The 23,564-nt window shown below is 45.7% G+C and overlaps 1 protein-coding gene across 3 annotated transcripts in view; it reads left to right on the top strand.

Moving 5' to 3' along the window:
• Positions 1-19,627: 19,627 nt before the first annotated feature.
• LOC119294752 overlaps positions 19,628-23,564 on the top strand; it is an 11,694-nt gene continuing 7,757 nt past the window's right edge. For 2 of the 3 annotated variants that reach the window (XM_037573026.1, XM_037573013.1), the window contains exons 1-3: positions 19,629-19,953; positions 20,051-20,207; positions 20,294-20,513. In XM_037573026.1, coding sequence (XP_037428923.1) covers positions 20,506-20,513 — 8 coding nt within the window. In that variant the 5' untranslated portion in view covers positions 19,629-19,953; positions 20,051-20,207; positions 20,294-20,505. Of the gene's footprint in view, positions 19,954-20,050; positions 20,208-20,293; positions 20,514-23,564 lie in introns of all 3 variants that reach the window. The other variant, XM_037573034.1, reaches the window with a different exon arrangement.

Below are 23,564 nucleotides of genomic sequence, written 5' to 3'. Positions count from 1 at the left end.
CTGGGCGGATGTGGAGGCGGCGGCGGTTGGAAGAGTCACCGGAAAAAATGGGCGGTGGCATTGGCGACGGAGGAGGCGGGAGGGTTACTTTGTTGGTCGCAGGTTGAGACGGGAGGCCAATGTGCCACAGACCAGCGGGCCCGGGAACAAGAGTAGGCGAGCGCGCACGTGTCCGTCGCGTGTCCGCGCCGACGCAAATCAGGCTAAAAAATGGGTCGGGAATGGGTCGCCCGCGGGCGAAAAACGGACGCGCGTCCGTTTGGGTCGGCGCGTTGGGGCTACCTTTTCTAACCGCGCCGACCCAAAAGGACGGCCGCGAACGAAATGGGTCGCCCCATTGGAGTTGCTCTGATAGCAGATATTTTTCTATCAAGGTAGTTCATAACAAGTAGTGATTGTAACAAAGGTGCATCAAGGTGGCCTAATCCATTTTATAACAAAGAACAAGCCGAAAGTACTTCTTATAGTGAGCAAAGCGTTCTCGAGGACACATGGGAATTTTGTCTAGTTAACATTCATTATGTTGAGGTTATTCACGTTCACTACTTTGATAATTTGATATGTGGGTGGACCGGTGCTAGGGTGTTGTTCTTACTTGAATAATCAACTCAGTTATGATTACCCCTGATACTTCTCCAACGTATCTATAATTTATGAAGTATCCATGCCATGTTTACAATGATTTTATATGGTTTTGGTGCACTTTTACATGATTTTCATGAACTAACCTATTAACTTAGTGCCCAGTGCCAGTTGTTGTTTTCTACATGTTTTTGGTTTTCCAGAAAATCCATAGCAAACGACGTCCAAACGCGATAAAAATTCATGGTGATATTTTATGGACAAGAAGAGACTGATGACCCACAAGTATAGGGGATCAATCGTAGTCCTTTTAATAAGTAAAAGTGTCGAACCAAGCAAGGAGTAGAAGGAAATGACAAGCGCTTTTCACCAAGGTATTTTCTGCAAGCACTGAAATTATCGATAACGGATAGTTTTGTGATAAGATAATTCGTAACGGGTAACAAGTAACAAGTGTAACAAAGGTGCAACAAGGTGGCCCAATCCTTATTGTAGAAAAGGACAAGCCTGGACAAACTCACTACTAGCAACCCACATGTACCAATCTGAGATTTTGAGACAAAGATTGAATACAAGAGATGAACTAGGGTTTGAGAGGAGATGGTGTTGTTGAAGATGTTGATGAAGATTGACTCTCCCTCGATGAGAGGATCATTGGTGATGACGATGGTTTCGATTTCCCCCTCCCGGACAGAAGTTTTCCCGGCAGAATAGCTCCGCCGGAGCGCTAGATTACTTCTGCCCAGGTTCCGCCTCAAGACGGCGGCGCTTCGTCCCGAAAGCTTCCTTATTATTTTCTAGGTCAAAACCTTTCAGAATCAACGTGAATTAAGGCGTATGGGTGATGTGCAATCATGTCACACGTGTGGGCGTTATCATTGGAAACTAACTAGACCATGGACTCTAGGAATCCTAACCGGACGTACTCTCTCGGAAAGAGAAAAAAAGACGAAAAACTACTCGATGGTTCTTTCCATGGCCGAGTCGGGCACGACACAGCCGGGAATATCGTGTTTAATTCGAAACAATATCTATCTATCCATATATATATAAGGCTGGCTACCTTACTCGATCTATCTCTCCGACGGAAGCACCTACGTAAATAAGGCACCACGACTGATTTCGATCACCCATGGCGGCGCTGCTTCTACACGCGGCTAGGATGCTCGGCAGTCGCTCTAGTCTTCTGCGAACTGGTGCTTCTTTTGCGGCGGAGGGTCGACGCCGGCTCATCCACGACGGCGGCGCTGCTCTTCGACGTACTGGCGCTTCTGTTGCCGCGGAGGGGCGACCCCGGGTCATCCGCGACGGCGCCGCTGCTCTTCCGCGAACTGGCCTTTATGTTGCGGTGGAAGGGCGACGCCGGCTCATCCACGACGGCGCATCTGCTGCCAAGGTATGAGCTCCCCCTTGCATTGCTTTACTCTCGTCGATTATTTTTACACAGCTTATTAGTTTTGTCTTAACAGTTTTGCTAAAGCATACCTAGATGTGCTTTAAGTATTGCACATCTAAATGCCGTATTATTAATTTTACATGAAGATTCATGCAAGCATTTATTTTATTTTGTTTTTCTTTTCTAGTTTGATTGTGTCACTTAGATATGCAATAACAGATGTGCACTAGAAGACCCTTGTTTTAAGTCAACCTTTCTAAACTTTGAACAGATTCATATTAAAAATTACTATAATCTACAATATCAAATAAAATACAATATAAAAATATATTTCATGATGGATCTAATTAATTACATCGACTTGGTATTGTGAATGTTGGTATTTTTATAAATTTGATCAAACTTCATAAAATTTGACTTAACACAAACCTAATATTTGAAGTGAAAAGAAAAGGACATCTCTCTTTCTGGGGTTAATTGTTGAATATTAATAGATACATATACACATGCACACAATGCGCTCGTACTAACATGCATTCATGGGCTGGCCAAACAGAGTCGTGCGCAGCAGCCACGTAGGAGTACAATAAGCAAACGAGAGGTGGCGGAAGAGTTGTATGACCAAGAAATCCGAAAGATGGTCAATCCTTGGCCAACACGCTTCTACTGGTTCTGGGTAGCATGTATGGCGACTACAGGGATCCTCAAAATTCTCACGTGCCGGAAGATAAGAAGAGAAGAGGCTGATCGATCTACCAATTGTACATGACAGTATTACAACAAGTTGAGCCGGTGTCTAGCTTTTGCATGTTGCTTAAGTTCATGTGCTCTTTTTGTTTTTACCTGTTTTATCTTTTAGTTGTGTGCAATCTTAGGTCTTGAGATTGTGTTGTTGCAAAGGTGTGATGTATTTGGTATCATCTTGATATCAATATAGGGCACTCTTATTATCTAGCGAGTGTTCTGGGAGAGAGTAGCATTTACGAACGTTTTGATGAAAGTTTTAGTTGTGTGGGGGGTAACAATTTCTTCGAAACAACATGGCAGTTTCTCGGAGGAAGGGTGGCCATAGGCAGGCTGCCCCCGCATGTGGCCATAGGTAAGCTGACCCCGCAAAGGAGGGAAATGATACGATCCCATCCCTCCCTCCCCTACGCCGGGGGACAGCGGCGGTTGAGGGCTGCTCCTCCTTCCTGGGTTGTAATGCGGCGAGGGCGCCAGATCCGCGGAGGTGCGGCTTCTTCCACGATCCATGGCGGTGTGGTGGCTCCTGCTGGAGGCGTTTGTGGTGGTGCGGGGTGAGATGGCTAGAGGATGGAGGTAGGGCTGGGCGTGACCGGTGGCAGCGGCGGTGTCCTGCCCGGATCCATTCTTAGCGGAGGATGCAGCGACTCTGGCCCAGATCCGAACATGGCGGTGGCGGCATCCCTCCGCCCGGGACGACGGGGCCAGGTGGTGGGTTCTTGTGGCGGCCATCTTGGGATCCCGCAACAAACCGGGGACGTCGCACGACGCGTGTGGCGGCTTCCTTTGGCGTCGACGACGATTGATGCGGGATCGTGGTGGCAGTTGTCGTTGTATGGGTGACGACAACGGCGAGCGTGATGGTGGGTGCTCCCTATAGTGCCCGAAATTGGGGCGGCGGACTACGGGGTCATGTGGGCGACTCGGAGTCTGGATCTCGAGGTGGTGACAACCTTTCTGAGGTTGGTGGCGGTATGGGACGTCCTGTCCATCAATTGGGTTCGATGCAGCTCGACAGGTGACACATGTGCCTCTTTTGGACTTATCGGGTAGAGCCTGTCGCCGGCGGTTGAAGCCACGGGTGGATGTGCTACCAGCGGATGCTACGACGACTTCTTTTGTGGAGACATCAAGTCATGCCTGCTACCGGCAGGTGATGCACGAGGGCTCTTGCGAAGGTGTCATGTTTAGTCTGTTGTTGTTGGATCGAAAGTGGTGCGACTGTAACGGGAGGTAGGCAGTAAGGGACGTCTTTGTCTTACATTGTCTTCTTTAGAGGTATCCCACCATCCAAGCGTCAGTAGATGGACAAGGGCGGATTAAACCTGGGCAAACGTCGGGCCGGGCCGGGTTTTGGGCCGGGCTTGTAAAAGCCCGACCTTCATTTCTCAAGCCCGAGCCCGGCCCGAAGCCCGAAATACTCCATATTTTCAAGCCCGAGCCCGGCCCGAAGTCAAGCCCGAAGCCCGAAAGCCCGGCCCGAATGCTATTTTCTAGTACGCGCACGTGCAAGCCCGGCCCGAAATACAGAAAAAGTGAAGCCCGAGCCCAGCCCGAACTATCTTTCGGGCTGCAAAACAAAGCCCGAGCCCGGCCCGAATGTCAAGCCCGGCCCGGGTTTTTCGGGCCGGGCTCGGCCCGGGTCGTCGGGCCGGGCTGCCCATGCCCGGGTTTAGGGCGGATGGTACAGATGGCTTCAACGACGAGTTTATGCACTCTAGTGGAAACACAAGATCTCTTATCGGGTTGCGCGCCTAGGTCGTGTCCTTGCTGAAGGTGTCCTTGCTGAAGGTAGTGGATTGAAGCTTGGCTTTGGGGATGAGAATCCGGAGTTTAACCTTGTGGTGGACTTGCTATCATCAGCGCACGTCGGGTGACTCCTTCTTGAAGGCGTAGCCTAGGAGTTGTGTATTTTTTGTTTTTGATGTGTCTTGTAACATAAGGTTAGTGGCTATCTGGGGAAGTTACTGTCGCGAGGTATATGATCTCAGGCTTCGTTTTCCGCTTTATTTTCGGATCAGGGTTGTTCGGCTATTGAGTTTTGTATTATTAGTAATATATGGCTGCAAGCATCGTTTTGATGTAGAGAGGTCGGGGATCATTCTTCTTTTTGAAAAAAAAAGTTTTTCGAAGGGAGGAAAAATTAAGCAAAAACGAGTAGAGTCTGTCATCTCTTATCTCGCGTCGCAACTAAAATTGCCAGCAAAATCGTTTGAGCCAGCGTAAGCCAAATAACATTACCGTAACGTAATATATTGTCTTTTCGAAAAGAAAATTTTGAATGATAGTTTGCTGGCTTTGATGGCTCACCGTTACTTTCGAAGAAAAAAAATCCTTGGAGACCGTCTCCACGCCTGCTCCTGTACTTACCCGACGCGATCTGCCGCCACACGTCCCGCGGCAGCATCCGACGATATCCGCTCAGGCTCGTGCGATGCAGGTGTTCTCTCGGTCTCTCCTCGGCTCGTGTGCGATAGGTGCTTCCGGCTCGGCTCCATCTTCCGATGATAGCACCGCGGGTGGAGTTCTTCTTGCGCTCAGGGAGGTCGAGGGTGCATCCGATGATAGCACCGCGGGTGGAGTTCTTCTTGCGCTCAGGGAGGTCGAGGGTGCAGTTGTTGTCTTCAACAGCGACGGCGGACTTGGGTGTGCTGGAGACTGGAAACGAGCAGGCGGCCGAGGTGAGAGCTCTAGGTCGTAGACATCAAACTCGAGGAGATTGGTGATTGCATCCATGAGGCTGGCGCTGGCCTTGCCGATGTCGGGCGGGCCGTGGAGAAGGTACCTGCACTTTCCATGCGCGACCATATTCCGGTGTGCTCCCACCGTGATGCGAAGCAGAGTAAATCGGCTTCGACGGGCGAGCGTGAACTGGAGCTGGAGACTGTGTGGTCGTCACGGCCGCCGACGAAGATATTGTACGGCTTGTGCCCTGCGGGGCGCACTCGACGAGCCACGTCTTCGATTCCAATTGAGGACGCCAACAAGATGGGCCTCCCGCTAGTGGAGCTCGCCATGGAGGGAGGGAGATCGCCCGGTCATGGACTCATGGCATGTCCCACACAGCCGAATGAGATGGGATCACGTACGATCCGGTGGAGACAACCGATTGAGCCGAGCAAGTGAAGTCTGTTTTTAAAATAACATGTTGATTTGCTTAATTTTGAAAATAGCATGCCGGTTTGAAAATATCAGAAACATCGTTTTTGAAATATGAAAGCTTTCACCCGCATGTTTTTGCAACGATCCTTTTTTTTTGCAATGAATTTTCTTCTGCAACACATACAAACCTCATTTTAAAAATAACTCCTACTAGGCAACACAAAAACCTTGTTTTCAACATGGAACTAGCATCTAATCCATATGAAACCCTGTTAGATTAGATTTTTTGAAACTAGCATCATTTCAAAATTATGGTAAAAAAGGAACACTCATTGCAATCTAAGGTAATGATATCAAGTACAGCAGGTCACATAAGTTCATACTAAGTACTGCATGTCACATATAATAGACTTGCATACCAAACATTGTAGGTCACATAAGTTCATACTGCCAACTAGTATTTACTGCCAAGTTCCACTTACTAGATGATCTTCATATCCAGTTGGACCCAAAAGTTGATACTACCAAGTTCTAGTAACTGCATAACAACTAGCACCAAATTACTGCGTAGTACATACATGTCATAATCTGCCATTCGGTCATGGTTCATAACATGGGACAACGAATCTTTAGGCCACTGACCATGTTTGCCTTAAGCCCACCTCCCCTCCTTTCCATGAAACTAAAGATAGCCATATGACATTCTTTCATATTGGCGCCTCAACGACTTCTCTCCAGTTCTTCGTCATGATCGCACATCCGTCCTGCTTGCCCATCTTGAAAAAGACCTTTTTAGAACCTTCAAAGTGTGAGTTGGTGACAGACACAACCATGGGCTTCCGCAGATAATCTTTGAGGTAGTCCTTACTATAATCCATTGAGAAGCACTGGTTGCACAAGGAAATAAATAATGTTACAGGATGCCATTTTCACATGTGAAATATGATTTGCAAAAAGAAAGTTCAAGTGTTTACCATCTTGCTCTTCCCTATGATGATTGTCGAACGAGTGACGGTGCAGACATAGTGTGGTATGGGAGGTTTGAAATGCTTTACTATGGATTCAAGATGGTCCCGCCTCCCCTGGTCTAGCATAACATGGTTGTCGTGAAAGATGTGCTTCTCGAAACCTCTTCTCCCCTGGTATCCGGGACCTGTATCAAAATAATTAAGATGACGGAGTAGTTCATAATTTCATACATAAGATCTAGAACATCAACACTGGGTTGATGATCAATGCCTACTCCAATGAGCTAGAAATGAAGGACATAGCTAACCCAATCACATCCACCCAGCAATATCTCGTAAAAACATGGGAAATTTTAATATTTGATTGATCTAAACTAACAACTAAAAACTCTACTCTATTTAAGCTCTAGTTGAGTCAATGCTGATGTGGAAAAAAAGCAACATTGTCATCTAGAACCCAAACAAAGAAAAGTGTGGTAATCAAGTGTTACTCATGCCTGAACTTTAGATAGTTCATGGTTCATTTAATCTCTTTTTTCGCGGGGGGTTCATTTAATCTCTGATCAGTCGTATAGAACTTTACCCGTTTGTGCCACGATGGGGTCGTGGTCGCCATATCCATCAGAACTGACATCAGTTTAATAGTCAGTAGAGGTGTCGTCATCAGCGCTATAGCCATCACTCCCATATGAGGTGCCATCTGAAGTGCCATCTGAAGGATCGTCCGAGTTGGTCCGGGGATTACTATTTTCACTACTGATGAAGAGGATGGTTTCCCTTGCCATTGAAACCTGATGCATGCATTGCAATGAACAAATGATCTGTCTTACATTAGGAATAATATTTTTTGCATACTTCTTGTTATGTACATAGTTCATGTAAAAACATCTACACGAAGAAGCTAGTCGACAACCGGATTGAGACTACTAGTCTAGTCGCTTCCTTAGACCATGAGATCATGCGAATCCCAAATACCGGAGGAATATTTTGTGTGCTATCAAACATCACTTCGTAACTGGGTGATCATAAAGATGCTCTATAGGTATCTCCGAAAGTATTTGTTGGGTTGCATGGATCGAGACTTAAATTGGTCACTCTATGTGACGGAGAGATAGCTCTGGGCCCTCTCGGTAATACAAAATCACAAGAAGCTTGCAAGCATGTGACTAATGAGTTTAGTCACGGGATATTGTATTACGGAACGAGTAAAGAGACTTGGTGGTAACAACGATCGAATCTCGGGCAAGTAACATATCGCCAGACAAAAGGAATTGTATACGTGATTAATTGAATCCCCGACATTGTGGTTCACCCGATAAAGATCTTCACGGAATATGTAGGAATGAATATGGGCATCCAGGTCTCGCTATTGGTTATTGACCGGAGAGGTGTCTCGGACATGTCTACATGATTCCCGAACCCGTAGGATTGCACGCTTAACGTTCAGTAGCGCTAGGGCAATGTTGAAATATTAATAGTGGATAGTCTGGAAGTAGTTCCGGAATGGTCCAGAGGTAAAGATTTATACATGGGAGGTCATATTCAGGGTTTCAAAAAAGTTTGGGAATTTTTGGTAGAGTACCGCAAAGGTTCTACAAGGTTTTGGGGGTTCCACCGTGGGGCCCAACGACCCGTAAAGGGCCCACATGGACCGAGGGTGGGGCTACAACCCACATGGGCTGGCCATACCATTCCCCAAGGCAGATGTCGTTTAAATCTAGAGATAAGGTCTTATCTCTAAATTTAAAGGGTTGAATCTAGAGATAAGATGTTATCTTCAAGTTTGAAGGGATTTCTCCCATGTGGCCGGCCCTAGGAGGGTGTTGGATGCCCTTCCTGCCCCCTAGCCTATATAAAGAAGGGTGAGGCGCATGGGGCAGCCAAACCTTCACCTTTGCCCGTTGCCTTTCCCAACTCGTCCCACATTTCTTCGGAACGCGTTTGGCAAAGCCCTGCCGGAATTCCGCTGCCACCACCACCACCTCGCCATTGGGCTGGTGCCGATCTCATCTACCTCCTCTCCCACGGTGGCTAGAGAAGGAGAGGATACCATCGAGCTGAACGTGTGCTAATCACGAAGGTGTCGTCCATTCGACACTAGATCGAATTGGATCGTGATTGGATCGCAAAAAGTACGACTACGTCAACCGCATTACATACGCTAACGCTTTCATTCTACAAGGGCACTTAGACACACTCCCCTCTCGCTACTATGCATCTCCTAGATTAGATCTTGGGTGTTTCATAGGATTTTTTTATTTTCATGCAACGTTACCGATCAACTACGACGTCCAAATCGGTCAGTCGCGTCAAGGAGTCGTTGTCGTCCGCTCCGTGCAACAACGGAGTATAAGCAGCACACCCTCCATTTTTGCTGGCACACACAATGCAACTATATGTTTCCCACCTTTAATTTTCTAAGCATGTACGTACGTTTTATTTTATGTAATATTGGAATAGGTACGTCTTTTCTCTCTTGGTCAGTCCATGGTACCACTGCAATATTGGAACAGGTACGTCTTTTGTCATTTAGGAACAGAGGTATAGACGTATAGTACGTTTTACATACAGGACTGCCAACTGCGTCTTGTGCAGATTGTGGAGATTGCATATACAGTGACAGTCTTCCTTTGAGAGTTTCAGTTCCTACTTAGCAGGTTCAACAAATTAATGACCAACTCAAAGTAATGAATAATATCAATGAGTTCCCCTACCTTGCTAATTTTCGGACCTCAAGTTCATTGCTTGGATCCTGCAGAACCATTACAGCAACTATGACCTTTGCTGTCGGAATTCCGAACCTGATTGTTACGTCCAAACTACGTTTACAATAGTAATGGAAGCTTATGTTGATGTTCTGCATCGACCATGTCAACGGTCAGTTGGTCCCTCTTTCACTTCTTTTATACTCCTACTAGAAAGTAAAAGGAAGAAGATCACTGCTAAAGCACAAGACTAACAATCTGTGTGGAAGTGTAACTTATACTCTGGTAAGCTCATCTAGTAGTGGTAGTTTTCGATGATAAGTGTGCTTTGTTACTTGTTATATACGGTGCAGGCAAGCAACACACCTTCTTCGCTACTTGTCTGTTTTTCTGAAGATATCTCAGTGCTAATTAAAACACCATTTTGTGCAACATTGGAACGGGCTGATTGTTTGTTCATGCTACCCACAACAACCGCCGGCTACTATTGAATTCATGCTCCAGCCAACTCATTCAAAAGTCCGAATTGATGAAGAGAGATGGGCAATATATTTCAGCAACTACATCCTGTGCAGATTTGATGTACGGTGATGTTTCAGTGTCAACCTTCAGAGTTTCAGCTATGATTTTGCAGGTTCACACCTGTTGACCAACGATTCAAAAGTAATGACTGAGCAACTATGTTCTGATTCTTACATTCATTACTCGGTTTCTGTAGATCAATTTGCAGCCAGCAGTGAATTTAAAAGTTGGCTGGTAGTTCCATCCAAACAGTAAAAGTAAGCAGGGGGACTCTGTCCTGGTGTCTCGATGGAGTGCTGCGTGGTTGTGCATAATCCATCATTTCCAAAGCTAATTACGTCCAGTGGTGAATTCTTTTCGTGTTCATGTGGTCAGTGTACATGGCATGATCGATGGTTCAGGTTTTTACTACTGATTTGTTTCAGATATATGGTGGCATCATCCTGCAGGTGTTCCCCTCGTCATTGAAACTTGGTGGCCACTCTCCCATCTATGACAAGATATATATTTTTTTTCAATGTTTTTTTTGCGGTTTTTTTTGGATATTGGCAGGAGAGCTGCCAGATTCAATGATCAGAAAGGGTTCGAACAACTCTTAGCACACTCCCATCCTTGTCCATCTAAAAGGACAAGCTCTTGTCCCACTTATGATGAGATTACAAGGCAACACCACAAAAGGTAACCAATTGGCATTAAGTTCAGTACTAATAGCGTGAACATGAGAGTAAGTGCTAAGAGCTGGAACATAATAAAGAAGAAAAAGGCAGACATAATGGGAGTAGAGACTGTGTATCTACGAAGCCATAGCTATTAGGCATACTAATAAGTAGCCCCATTCAATTACCTTGTCCATCAACTTCATAGGTGGTACTTCACATGAACCTGATGCAAATAGTCCGGGAGATACATCGCATATAATGATTTCTGTATAGACTTAGCTTTTTAAAGCTTATTATGGAGAGTGGGTGATGGTTTCTCCCTTCCAATTCTCCATTCAAATCATTCAAAGGCTCCAATTCTGCACAGACCAAGATGAAAAGGCCCAAATCAGCTCACCCGCATCACCAATATAGGAAAATAAAAGTAACCACCAGTTTCAGAAACCCCATTATATATGTATTTGTAAACATATGGTTGTCACATAAAGGTATCTTCATCCCAAGGAAATCAAAAATAATATTTACGGTTGCTTGGTTATGACCACATCAATACAACACATACATCAATTACTCTAACAGGTCAAAAAGAAAACAAAAAAAATTCATGGTTTCTTCAATCATAAATTCAAATTTAAGCAAGGCAGGCAAAGCTTTGGAGCCCTTGCACAGGGTTGAGACTTTTAAGCCTCACATTCCCAAGCAAATGTAAGAAGGGCTTATACATACAAATAACGTTTACCGAAAAAAGAAATATGTGATGCATTATTTACAACCAACAAATTAACTGTAACCACCGACACATTAACTCTAACCCCACGCTTGGCAAATAAACTAACTACACAGATGCAAGAATATCTCGTATATTTAAAATTTAACCAATTTATACTTGTTTTTGTGTTACACACACGAACTAACTACATTGGATAAACCCATCTTGTTCAAGAAGTTCTACTGATTACTTACCTTCCATAGATCTCAATATCTCATGTCAAACATTTAGTCATGAAATATATACCAATCTACACTATAAGAAAACAAATTCCTCTGAATAGAATGTACATATCGGCAAAAACCAAAGCCTGGATTTCACTAACATTCTGTTGGTGCAGCGTTCATAACCTCAAAATGCATACCTAATTTGTGATAATCCAATTGCTGTTTAGGACGTAGAAGCTTAAACAGATCATATCAGAGAGAGAGAGAGAGAGAGAGAGAGAGAGAGAGAGAGAGAGAGAGAGAGAGAGAGATGGTACCTTGCCTCTTACTGCACATTAATGCCTAGGTGAATTCATGTTAATTACGCAGTGAGAGAGAGGGGGGGAGCATCCTCTTGCAGACCAACCCGGCGCGCAGCAACTTTCGATCCTAATTTCAGAAATATCTTGTCTGCAATATTATTACGCAACAGAAACACACACAACAATCATGTTAATAGAGCACCAACAGAATCTCCTAAGTACTCGCTCTGTCCCAAAATATAAAAACGTTCTTAATACTACACTAGTGTCAAAAATGTTCTTATATTATAGGACGGAGGGAGTAATACTATATTGTCAAGCAAGACCAAGTATGTTTAATAGGATCAGTATCCGTTGCACCGCAATGGCGCCACAATTGTGAAACAGACATAGACATTCCAAGGCAAAATTAGGACACGAGCAGAAGATAACCCCAGTAGTGACAGGCCAAGAACACAGGCTACAAATACAAGCAGCAACATTCACAGGCCAAAAAGTATACTGAGGAGGTGGCACACACAGCACATTAACACGTGCTCTCAGATTCAGCTTCATAGCACGACCGCTCAGGATCTATCTGCATCAGTTGGTTGCCCACATCAGGGGTCGACAACAAACGAAATGCAGATCCACACATCCGGAAGACTGATGGAACTTTACTAAGAAAACAGACGCCGTAAGAATTGAGCAGTTCAGTCCGATTTATTTTTTTAATGTAAGTTTTAAAATTTTCATCAAGGTTGAGACTAATAGACTTACGCAGATTGCGCACTCTCTGGTGCAGCCGTCCCAAACTGCTTTCATGCCAGACAGAAACATCCTAGAAGGGGTTGTGGTCCTTCACGAAACGCTCCATGAAATTCACACGAATAAACTAGACGGGGTGGTTTTCGAAGTGAATTTCGAGAAAGCGTACGATAAAGTCAAATGGCCATTTCTTCAACAGGCCTGGCGTATGAAAGGTTTCAATCAGGCCTGGAGACACCAGGTAGAATCTTTCACGAAAAAAGGGAGTGTTGGAATTAAATTGAATGATGACATAGGATACTATTTCCAAACACATAAGGGATTGAGACAAGGAGATCCGACGTCACCTATTCTGTTCAACATTGTGGTCGACATGTTGACAATTCTAATAGGAAGGGCTAAGGATGCTGGTCAGGTAGGTGGCCTGGTTCCTCATCTAGTTGATGGAGGTGTGTCTATCCTACAGTACGCCGATGATACTATCATATTCATGGAGCATGACTTGGCAAAAGCGCGAAACATGAAGCTGGTACTATGATTATTCGCACAATTGACCGGGTTAAAGGTTAACTTTCATAAAAGCGAATTGTTCTGTTTTGAAAGAGCCAATGAGGAACAAGATGCCTACAAACAATTGTTCGGGTGCGAATTGAAGGCTTTATCTTTCACGTATTTGGATATACCAATTCACCATCGTAGGCTGACAAAAAAAGAATAGAAGTACATTAAGGATATATTTGAAAAGAAAAGAACGAAAGTCGTCATTTCTCAAACAAAAGAACGAAAAAACGCTCACAAAGAGCAAAAAAAGTAATAGTAAAGCCACAAATGGCTGGCATAAAAAATATAGGGAAACTAATTGTCTATCATATTATATGACCGTCATCCAAACCGATTGAAAATAGCACGTGCTACCATCAACCATCGGATAGATCCAGTAACCATATGCTCCCTGGCCTCCGTCGGAGTGAGTAGCGACCACATACGGATCAACGCAGTAGTTCGGAAAATAACCTGCAAAAAATGAATGTTTGTTGTTCGGTTAAAGACTAAGTCATTTCTGCAGTTCCAAACTACCCATAATAAAGCACACACTCCTACACGAATGTGTCTCACTGTTTCAGAATCTATCCTGTCAAGCCACGTCCCAAATAACGTGCTGATAGTATTCGGAGGAGTAACATTAAAGGCTACGTGAACCGTTCGCCATAATTTTTTTGCCAAAGGACAGTCAAGAAAGAGATGTTTGATGGATTCACATCCCGATCACAAAAACTACATCTTGTAAATACTGTCCAGTTGCGCTTTGCCAAATTGTCCTTAGTTAAAATGACTTGTTTATGTACAAACCACATAAACACTTTAACTTTCAAAGGTACTTTGACTCTCCAAACATGTTTGGAACTAGGGATAGAGCTAGAGTAACATCCAGATACATGGATTTAACCGTAAACTCTCCATTCCTAGTTAGGTTCGAGCACAACTGATCGGGCCGTTGAGAAAGCTGGACATCCATCAGTCTTCTCACGAGATGGAGCCAGGCTTCCCAGCGGTTTCCGGCTAGCGTCCTCCTGAAGTGGATATTTAGAGGAGTGGATTGAAGTACTGTTGCAACGTAAGCGTCTCTTCGTTGAACATGATATAGAGAGACGGATATTGAAGCGCAAGGAGTGTTTCCCCTAGCCATGTATCCTCCCAGAATCTCGTAGTGGTACCGTTTCCAACTATAAACTTCGTCCTATTGAAAAAGACTGATTTAACTCTCATCAATCCTTTCCAAAAAGGCGAGTCCGTTGGCCTCATTGTCACCTGGGACAAAATTTTGGAGTGAAGGTACTTATTACGCAGAATCTGCGCCCATGTGGCCTCCGTCTCAACAGATAGCTTATACAACCACTTGCTAAGAAGACATCTGTTCTTCACCTCAAGATTTTCAATACCTAGACCCCCTTGGTGTTTTAGCCTACAAATAATATCCCATTTAGTAAGTTTGTATTTTTGCTTTAGTTCATCACTCTGCCAGAAGAAGCGTGATCGATAGAAGTCTAGCCTTTCCGAACTCCAACTGGTACCTCGAAAAAGGACAAGAGAAACATGGGCATACTCATGAGAACCGAATTAATGAGAATTAATCGGCCTCCGTATGACATTAGCTTGCCCTTCCAGCAGCTTAGTTTCTTTTCAAATCTATCCTCAATGCACTTCCATTCTCTGTTTGTCAGCTTACGATGGTGAATTGGTATACCCAAATACATGAAAGGTAAATCCCCCAATTCGCACCCGAACAATTGGTTGTAGGCATCTTGTTCCTCATTGGCTCTTCCAAAACAGAACAATTTGCTTTTATGAAACTTAATATTTAACCCGGTCAATTGTTCGAATAAGCATAGTACCAGCTTCATGTTTCACGCTTTTGCCAAGTCATGCTTCATGAATATGATAGTATCATCGGCGTACTGTAGGATAGACACACCTCCATCAACTAGATGAGGAACCAGGCCACCTACCTGACTAGCATCCTTATCCCTTCCTATTAGAATTGTCAACATGTTGACCACAATGTTGAACAGAATAGGTGACATCGGATCTCCTTGTCTCAGGCACTTATGTGTTTGGAAATAGTATCCTATGTCATCATTCACTTTAATTTCAACACTCCCTTTTTTCGTGAAAGATTCTACCTGGTGTTTCCAGGCCTGATCGAAATCTTTCATACGCAAGGCCTGTTGAAGAAATGACCATTTGACTTTATCGTACGCTTTTTCGAAATCCACTTTGAAAACAACCCCGTCTAGTTTTTTCGTGTGAATTTTATGGAGCTTTTCATGAAGGATCACAACCTCTTCTAGGATGTTTCTGTCCGGCATGAAAGCAGTTTGGGACGGCTGCACCAGAGAGTGCGCAATCTGCGTAAGTCTATTAGTGCCAACCTTGGTGAACATTTTAAAACTTACATTAAAAAGACAGATCGGCCTGAACTGTTCAATTCTCACGGCCTACATTTAGAAAAATCCAGTGACACATGCGGGAGTAAACATGAATGTTGAACAAATGCTCTCACCAATTTATCCCACTAATTTAAACAGCAGCATACCAAGTTTATTTGCACTAGATACAAACAAGAATATGCTCATGAATATTGACTGCTATTTGCACTAGGTAATTTATATCTGCAAATATCTTCATATGAACTAAGATTTCCTTTATTTTTTTAAACTTCAAAATATGTTTTTCACAAAAAAGAAAAGAGATATCTGGCGTACTTAGGTATGGCAATGGATACCCATTACCCACGTACCCTATGGGTAAAAACCCTATTAGGGTAAGGGTATGGGACAAAAGATTACCCATGGGTACTTAAATGGGAAAATATCATACCCATCGGGTAGAGAGGGTACGGGTATGGGATCGTATAACTCATGCCCCCGTACCCATGTAACCGTCTATTATGTTGACAGGTGGGTTTCCGTTAATATCTCAATGTATTCATTTCCCCTCCTAATCACGCTAGGTAAAAACTCTAATGTGTATTCAAATTATCTCTGTAATTTATCATGATTTCGTGAACTTAAAGTGTATGCATATATGTTGTTATTTATGATTATCTGTTGTTGTTTAACATTTTTATATGTCACTTTATAGGCAAGTACTTTTGTTTATGAGAATATGTTGTTGTTACAATTGTTGTTGTACATTGTTGTTTAAGATGTGTTGCTATTAATAATTTATGATTATATGTTGCTTTTTACAACTATTTTCTACTCAATTGATGTGTTGTAAACGCGGGTAGTTTTACCCACGGGTACCCATATACCTTGTCGGGTGACGGGTATGGGAAAAAATTATACCCTTGACGGGTATAGGTATGGGTGATGGGTAACTCACGGCGAACGGGTAAGAGTATGGGGTAGCTCCACCCGTACCCATATCCTGCGGGTACCATCCCTAGGCGTACTACATGACTGCCGGAGATTTATATCTTCAGATGCTCTCACACGTTTTGACCTGCAAGGTAAATTAGATCTACAAATACCTTCATATGAACTAATATTTCTTTTAATATAAATTTTAAAACTTCAAAATATGTTTTTTTAAAGAGGTACGAAGCGGATCGCGCCTCGGAGATTTGAAGTCGTTTTTTTATCTTTTCGGAAGGTGGGTGTGCGAGTGTATGTGTGCATGCGTTGGGTGGCGGACCAAAATCAAATGCATGGGGCACAGTACCGCTCTTTCCTGCCGGCCGGTGAGTCTGTCCCCCCCAACCCCAAGAGCATCTAGTACTAGTACGTATCTGCTTCTGCTTGGATGGATGTGAAAAGATGGGAGCGCAGGAATAGTGAATGGTGCGACACATCTGACTCGTAGGCACGGGACCTCGTAATTAAAGGAATCTCCAGCTAATGGTAGCTAGATTTCCTTTTCTGAGTCTGCGACCACTTGCATGCCACTTGATTTTCGCTGTTCTTGGTAGTGGCAGAGAACTATAAAATCAGTTTTTGTGGGTTCCAACTACTTCATACTGTATATTGAAACGAAGCAAAAGCTTTGCCTTATCTCATCAATAAAAAAGAAGAAAATCGCCCGGTTAATTAACGGAAAACGAACGAAAACTGTCACAATCACCCACAAAAATGGGCCACACAAAGCCAACCTCGCTACCCACACGAAGCGCACACAAGCCATCAAGAAGAGAAGGCCGTCGTCGAGGTTGCCATTTAGCGTGATCATGATCGCCCCTCCACGAGCGAGGGACTCCGACTTCACCCTAAACTGCCATCGACGCGATCCAGGCCAAACGGTTGACCACCCACGCCAGCGGCTAAACAGCTCCGACACTAGTGATGAACATTGTAGGAGAGAAAAAAAAGCAGAGCTCACGCCGACCAGGCCCCGCAGCCAGCCGTCCATCTCATGCCATCGTCACCACCAAGGCCCCTCCGCTGCAGCTTCGACTTCGCGAAGACGCAACAAGGCACGTGATACCTCTCAAACATGTCGGAGAGATCTGACTATCAAAACTCTGCAAGTATCCAGCTCCGTACGCCACTGCCATCGTTGCCAAACAAGCCACCACACCAACAGATCCAGGGTTGCTACCCCAGCGTCCCCACACCAAGCAAGCAACCACCAACGTCGATAAGTCATGACACAAAGTGTGTCGCCATCGTCCGTTCCAAGAGATGGAACAAGGGTTTCCACGTTGCCCGGAAAGGGTGGGCAGAAGCATCCCAACAGCAACGCCTCCAAGGAGATTTTTGCGGCTCCCAAGGGCTTCACTATCGTCGGCTTCGGCCAAGCCGGAGCTAGATTTTCACCACAAGATGCCAAAAAACGTCCACCCCACGGCAACGGCGGAAGACACCTGTAGCCAGCTTACTCACCAACCAGCCAACTCGCAAGAACCAGAAGCATCAGACCACCGCCTCCATCAACAACACCACGCCGAGTTGATGAGCAGAGCCGCACCCAGCTAGTCCTGGCAACCACGCACACGCTGCAACACCCCAAACTCCAGAGCACAGAGACGCATACCAGCGTCGTTGCCAAGCCGTAGGACCCGATGCCCGTAGCCAAAGCCCGCATGCACATCGCCGGATCCCCGCCCCGAGCACCGCCAAGTTGCAGACGACGTGCCTCCAGATCGGTCAACCACAACAGCCACCTCTCAGCACCGCAAGGTTCCAGGGCCGCCGCCCCGGTATCCACGTGCCGCCGATAGAGCGTGTTGTCCAGGGCCGACACGCCACACCAACCGTAGCACGAGAGAGAAAGGGGCCCGCCGCACGGGCTTTGCCTGTCGGGGTGGCCCAACAGTGGCAAGGGGAGAGGAGTGAGGAGCGACGCGAAGGCGAATTGCACCTTTTTTTTGCGAGTTGCACATTTGTTTCTTGCTCCATGAGAAGAAGGACGAAAAAGAGTAAAACGCATCATAAGTCCTAAAACTATCGGAGGTGTGTCAGTTTAGTCCTATAACTTTGAAACTGCACTTTTGGGTCCTAAAACTATCAGAGGTGTGTCAGTTTAGTCCTATAACTTCGAAACTGCACTTTTGGGTCCCAAAACTATCAAAGGTGTGTCAGTTTAGTCCTATAACTTTGAAACAGTAGTTGTGGGTCCCAAACTATGTAAGTTTCTTCCTCTTAGATCCTAAGCTTGCATGGTTAGCATTGACCCACCAACAAGTCACTTGGAAAATGCTTGGATTGTAGCCACGTTGACCTGACCCAATGGGCCCACCAGGTAAATATGCAAAAAAAACTAGAGCGTTGTCTCACCTCATTCTCACGCACTCGTCTTCTCCCACGCACAGAATGCTCAGAGGCGACGGTACAGAGGCCATCAGTGGAATGATGGTTTGAGCTCACCCTCTGGACATCAGTGGGATGATGGTTTGAGCTCACCCTCTGAACGACGGTACAGAGGCCATCAATGGAATGCTCAGAGGCGACGGTACAGAATGCTCAGAGGCGACGGTACAGAGGCGACCCAATGGACACACCTCCAATAGTTTTGGGACCCAAAAGTGCAGTTTCGAAGTTATAGGACTAAACTGACATACTTCCGATAGTTTTAGGACCTAAAAGTGCAGTTTGAAAGTTATAGGACTAAACTGACACATCTATGATAGTTTTAGGACTTGTGATGCATTTTACTCGACGAAAAAACTCTGATTCTATGCACTCTGTCCAAAATTGACTATGCTCACCAGTAGCAGCAGTATGGTTCTCAAAAAAAAAAAGTAGCAGTAGTAGTGGAAGGTAGGGTCGGCATGCACGACTCCCACAAAGGAAAGGACAATGGCTACTGAATGCATGAGTGGCCACACCTACCGCGCTTCAGTTCGGTCGCATCATCGACACGGACAGCCGGATGGACGGACCATAGCATACGGGTAATAGGATTGGATTGGACGTACGTGATTAGCCGGACTATTACTAGTAGTAAGTAAAACCCTATCTCCATCTTTGCCTAAACAGAAAAAAAAAAACCTATGTCCATCTCTTCCTCCTCCTCCCCCGCCGTCGCCGCACACGCTCTTCTCGTTTTCTCTTGTTCGTTCTGGCTCAGGCTCACCGGCCCGATTCGTCCATGGCTGTTGATTTCTCCCACCGGTAAAGCAAGCTCACCTAGCCGGATGTATGGTGATGTGCGCGCCAGACTTGCTGGTGAACGCCGTCGCCGGCTGGCCGGCCGTGTCATCTCGCGCGCGGTGGCGATCTGACCTACATCCGGCGCGCGGGCCGGTGCAAGCACCCGATGACTCGTCTAGTTGCTTGGGTGCATGGCCAGGTATGCCAATTCTTCTGTTTTCCCCTCGATCGATTAATTGATTCCCTTACCCGGCCGCATCGTTGCCAATTACTTAACGTGTGTTCTGTTCTACTAGATCTGATTACTAAATGGCCTATGAAGCTGCTGAATGCCTCGATCTGCTTCTAGTCACCTCGTGAACGCCGTCGCCGCCGGCCGTGTATTGTTCTCATCTCGCGGCCACCGGCCGGCAGATGTTTCCTCCTGATCTCCGATAATGGTTCCGCACCGAGGTATGCTGCACATCTTGGTTTCTTGTTTTCCCCCTCTCTTCATTACCATAACTTCTCACTGGTTTTCCCTTGGATCTGTACTCTAGCTCATGTCTCCGGGCTGGCGCCCCGATCCATCCATGGATATATGTTGGTCTTCTCCGGATGGATGGCCATGTACGCGCTAGCCTTGCTGCCCAACGGCTGGTGAACGCCGCTGCCGCCGGCCGGCCGGCCGTGCCTTGCTTGTTGCCATCTCGCGGCCGGCAGTGTCTGATGTTTCTTTCTGGTGATCTCGGACGCTGCACGGAACATCCACATGACAAGGTATGCCGGCCGCATCTCTTAGTTTTTCCGTTATTGTTTTCCTCTGTTCATCACAACAACCTCGATCTGCTTGTAGTCAGTCAAGATCCATGTATGGACCTCCACTCTCAAGCACAGTCAAGCAATCTTACATGTTCCCGTGAGATGCAGAGCACACTACATTTTAGTTTTATATATACTCCGATAAGATAAACGATATCATTTTTTTCGTTTTGCAACTAATTATAATCTCATAACCACCTTCTATCCGGTGTGTCCTGTGGTAGGTATACACAGCGATTCTACCCCCTCTCGCGCGTTCCCCTTTGTTTTTGCACTTATATGTGGCTAAATAAATTCTGATATTGCTCCGTCCGTCCCCATTCCTAGGGTGTAATCTTCCACTTGCGCCACCCACAAAGGGGAGAACATGAGCAAAAACATGTTACCCTCGGAAAATCCTATGCAGCAAATCTCGCTCGAGCAGATTTTGCCTCCTTGCATCCTCCTATGGGCCAGCAATGTTGCCAAGGGTCCATACCTCCCTCCCTGTAGAGCCTAACACATGAAACCGTGTAGAGACATTGGTTTGGCACAATACAAGGTTAATTTTTCCTGGTGTTTGTAAGCTTATTATGTAATTGTTCTTCTTATTAAGTTTGCACTGTTGATACTCCTATACAACGTTGCCTGCATATGACTAGGACATTTGCATCTCTCCTTTCTCTCCCCCGTCTCCTTGCGCTCTTCTCGGTTCACCCCTGGCCAGGGTTTTGGCCCTTCCCTGCTGTATATATCTATAGCTCGTTTCCTTCCCTAGTGGAGTTTGGTGTTATAACCCCATAACCAGAACACTGCGGTTATACCCCCCTCTCATTCCCTTTCTTTGCACTTATATGTGGCTAAATAAATTCTGATATTGCTCCTCCCGTCCCCATTCCTATGGTGTAATCTTCCACTTGCGCCACCCACAAAGGGGAGAACATGAGCGAAAATCGTCTCCCATGTCACCCCAGAAAAATCCCGCATAGCAAATCTCGCTCGAGGAGATTGCCTCCTCCTTCTTGTTTACATGCCGCGCCCTCCATTGCCCTTGCATCCTCCCACAGGCCAGCAATGTTGCCAAGGGCAACGCAAAACGGTGCCCTGCCACCGACCAATCGTTATGTTGCCCAACACAAAATGGCAGGACCAGCGAAGGCAACACGTTTCGGAGGAGCGTCATCTTGATTTATTGGCGGCTAAAAATTCTTCAGCATTGTGCACACATCGCTGGAGATCGACGGGACCCACGTGCACGGTAGAACTAACAAAAACTCTAATTTACTGGGTGTACAGAGATGCAAGAAGTCTTGATCCTTCGATCAAGCGACCCGAAGGCATCATTGGCTATCCACGCCTCCTCTGCCCCGAACCGGTAGTAGGCCTAGGTCAGCTCCCACTCGAGCCATTAGGACCATCAGACCAACAGAAAATTATTCACACCACATAATCTGAGACACGGGTAGTGTAGATAGAACAACATTCTTCTTCTATTTTCTTCCCCACTTTTCTTCACTACGACCACTTTTCCAAATAAGATCGTGTCGGGGTCATGCATTCTCTCTGGTCCCTTTCACTCTGCATATTAGATTTCTCATAAGTCAAAGTTTGTAAACATTGACCAAATTTATTTTAAAATTTATCAACATCTACTATACTAAATAAATATAATATGAAAATGAGAGCGGTTTTTTGTAGGACGGGCTACACGGTACCCTCTATCATAGCCGTCCAATCTGGGCTCTAGTGTATTTAGATGTGTGCCTAGATTTGAAAATCGGCAGGTGCATGTGGACTAGCTGTCTCATATGTCCATGGTCCGTCAGAGCTTGCTAGTAATTAACAGAGGAGGAGCAGTGCACTCCTTGCTACAGTGGTCATATGTTTGTCTGTGCACTTTCTCACCTTTAAACGACAAATTATTATTTTTCACTCACGCACGTCACCTCTCTCTCTCTTCTCATTTCTCTCACACAACACTCATGTCCCACATCAATGTACTTATATTCTATGATGGATGTACTTATATTGATTCTGCGTTATGAATGTCAATGTTTTTGTATAAACATGGTCGAACTTCAAAGACTTTGAATTCAGACAAATCTAATACTCAGAGTAAAAAGGAACGAAGGGAGTACCAATTGCCATTGTTAGGGTTGGGCTGGAAGAACATGTTGCTTAGGGTTGCATTGAGCATCGAGTGTTGATCCTAGGATGGCATTGGTGGGCTGGAGTAGACCACGAGATAGGCCTACGTCGGAGCACCGGAAAGGTGGGCAACACATCGCCCATGTTGGGTGGGTAGGGAGAACCCACGGGCCGCGCCACTAGCAAGGAGGGAAGGAAGCACCCCAAGACACGTAGTAGCCAGTCCACGACTGCTAATGTGGATGTCACGGGCCGCCGTTTCAATTGCGTTCACTGTGATCACGTCCACGGTCGTGACACCGACCACGTCCATGGTTGAAGGAGTTCAAGCCACGGTTAGATCGGAAGCGGGCGGCCTGGAAAGAGGAGGGCGCGGTAACCACGAGGTCGCCGGAGTGTGTGTCTTTCTCGGAGTCGGAGCCAGTGTTAGTGGAGTTGTAGTTGCTGACGATGAGAGCAAAGGTGTCCTTTGCACGTTCGCTCTAACCTAGTGTGATATCCTTGAGAAGTACCTAAAAGTGTGCCTGGACAAAAGAGGGGAATGACTTGCATTGGGAGAACGGTGGCCATCACCTCATAGCGGCGGCTCAGGACACAAATCATCTGGAAGGTGGTCATTGACTTGTTGGAGACCGATCTGTCGATGCCGGAGAGGGCACCAACGAGGGTCTTGAGTCGGAGACAATAGGTGGAGACAATAGGTGGCAATGCCCTCCGTGTGCCACTTGGCATCCTCAAGGTGCAGATCAGACTTGAGCTCGACCTGTTGGAGGTAGTTGAACTTGGTGAGGACAATCGAGAATAGATTCTTCAATTTCTTGTAGTTGTTGGCTGCCATGTTTGAGCTTGTATGGATGTAATTGGCTATCTTGATGTGATGCA

This window comes from Triticum dicoccoides, chromosome 1A, assembly GCF_002162155.2.
Source record: "Triticum dicoccoides isolate Atlit2015 ecotype Zavitan chromosome 1A, WEW_v2.0, whole genome shotgun sequence".
NCBI classification, from domain to species: domain Eukaryota; kingdom Viridiplantae; phylum Streptophyta; class Magnoliopsida; order Poales; family Poaceae; genus Triticum; species Triticum dicoccoides.
Note: the sequence above shows the minus strand (reverse complement) of the source record. Positions and strands in the feature narration are given on the sequence as shown.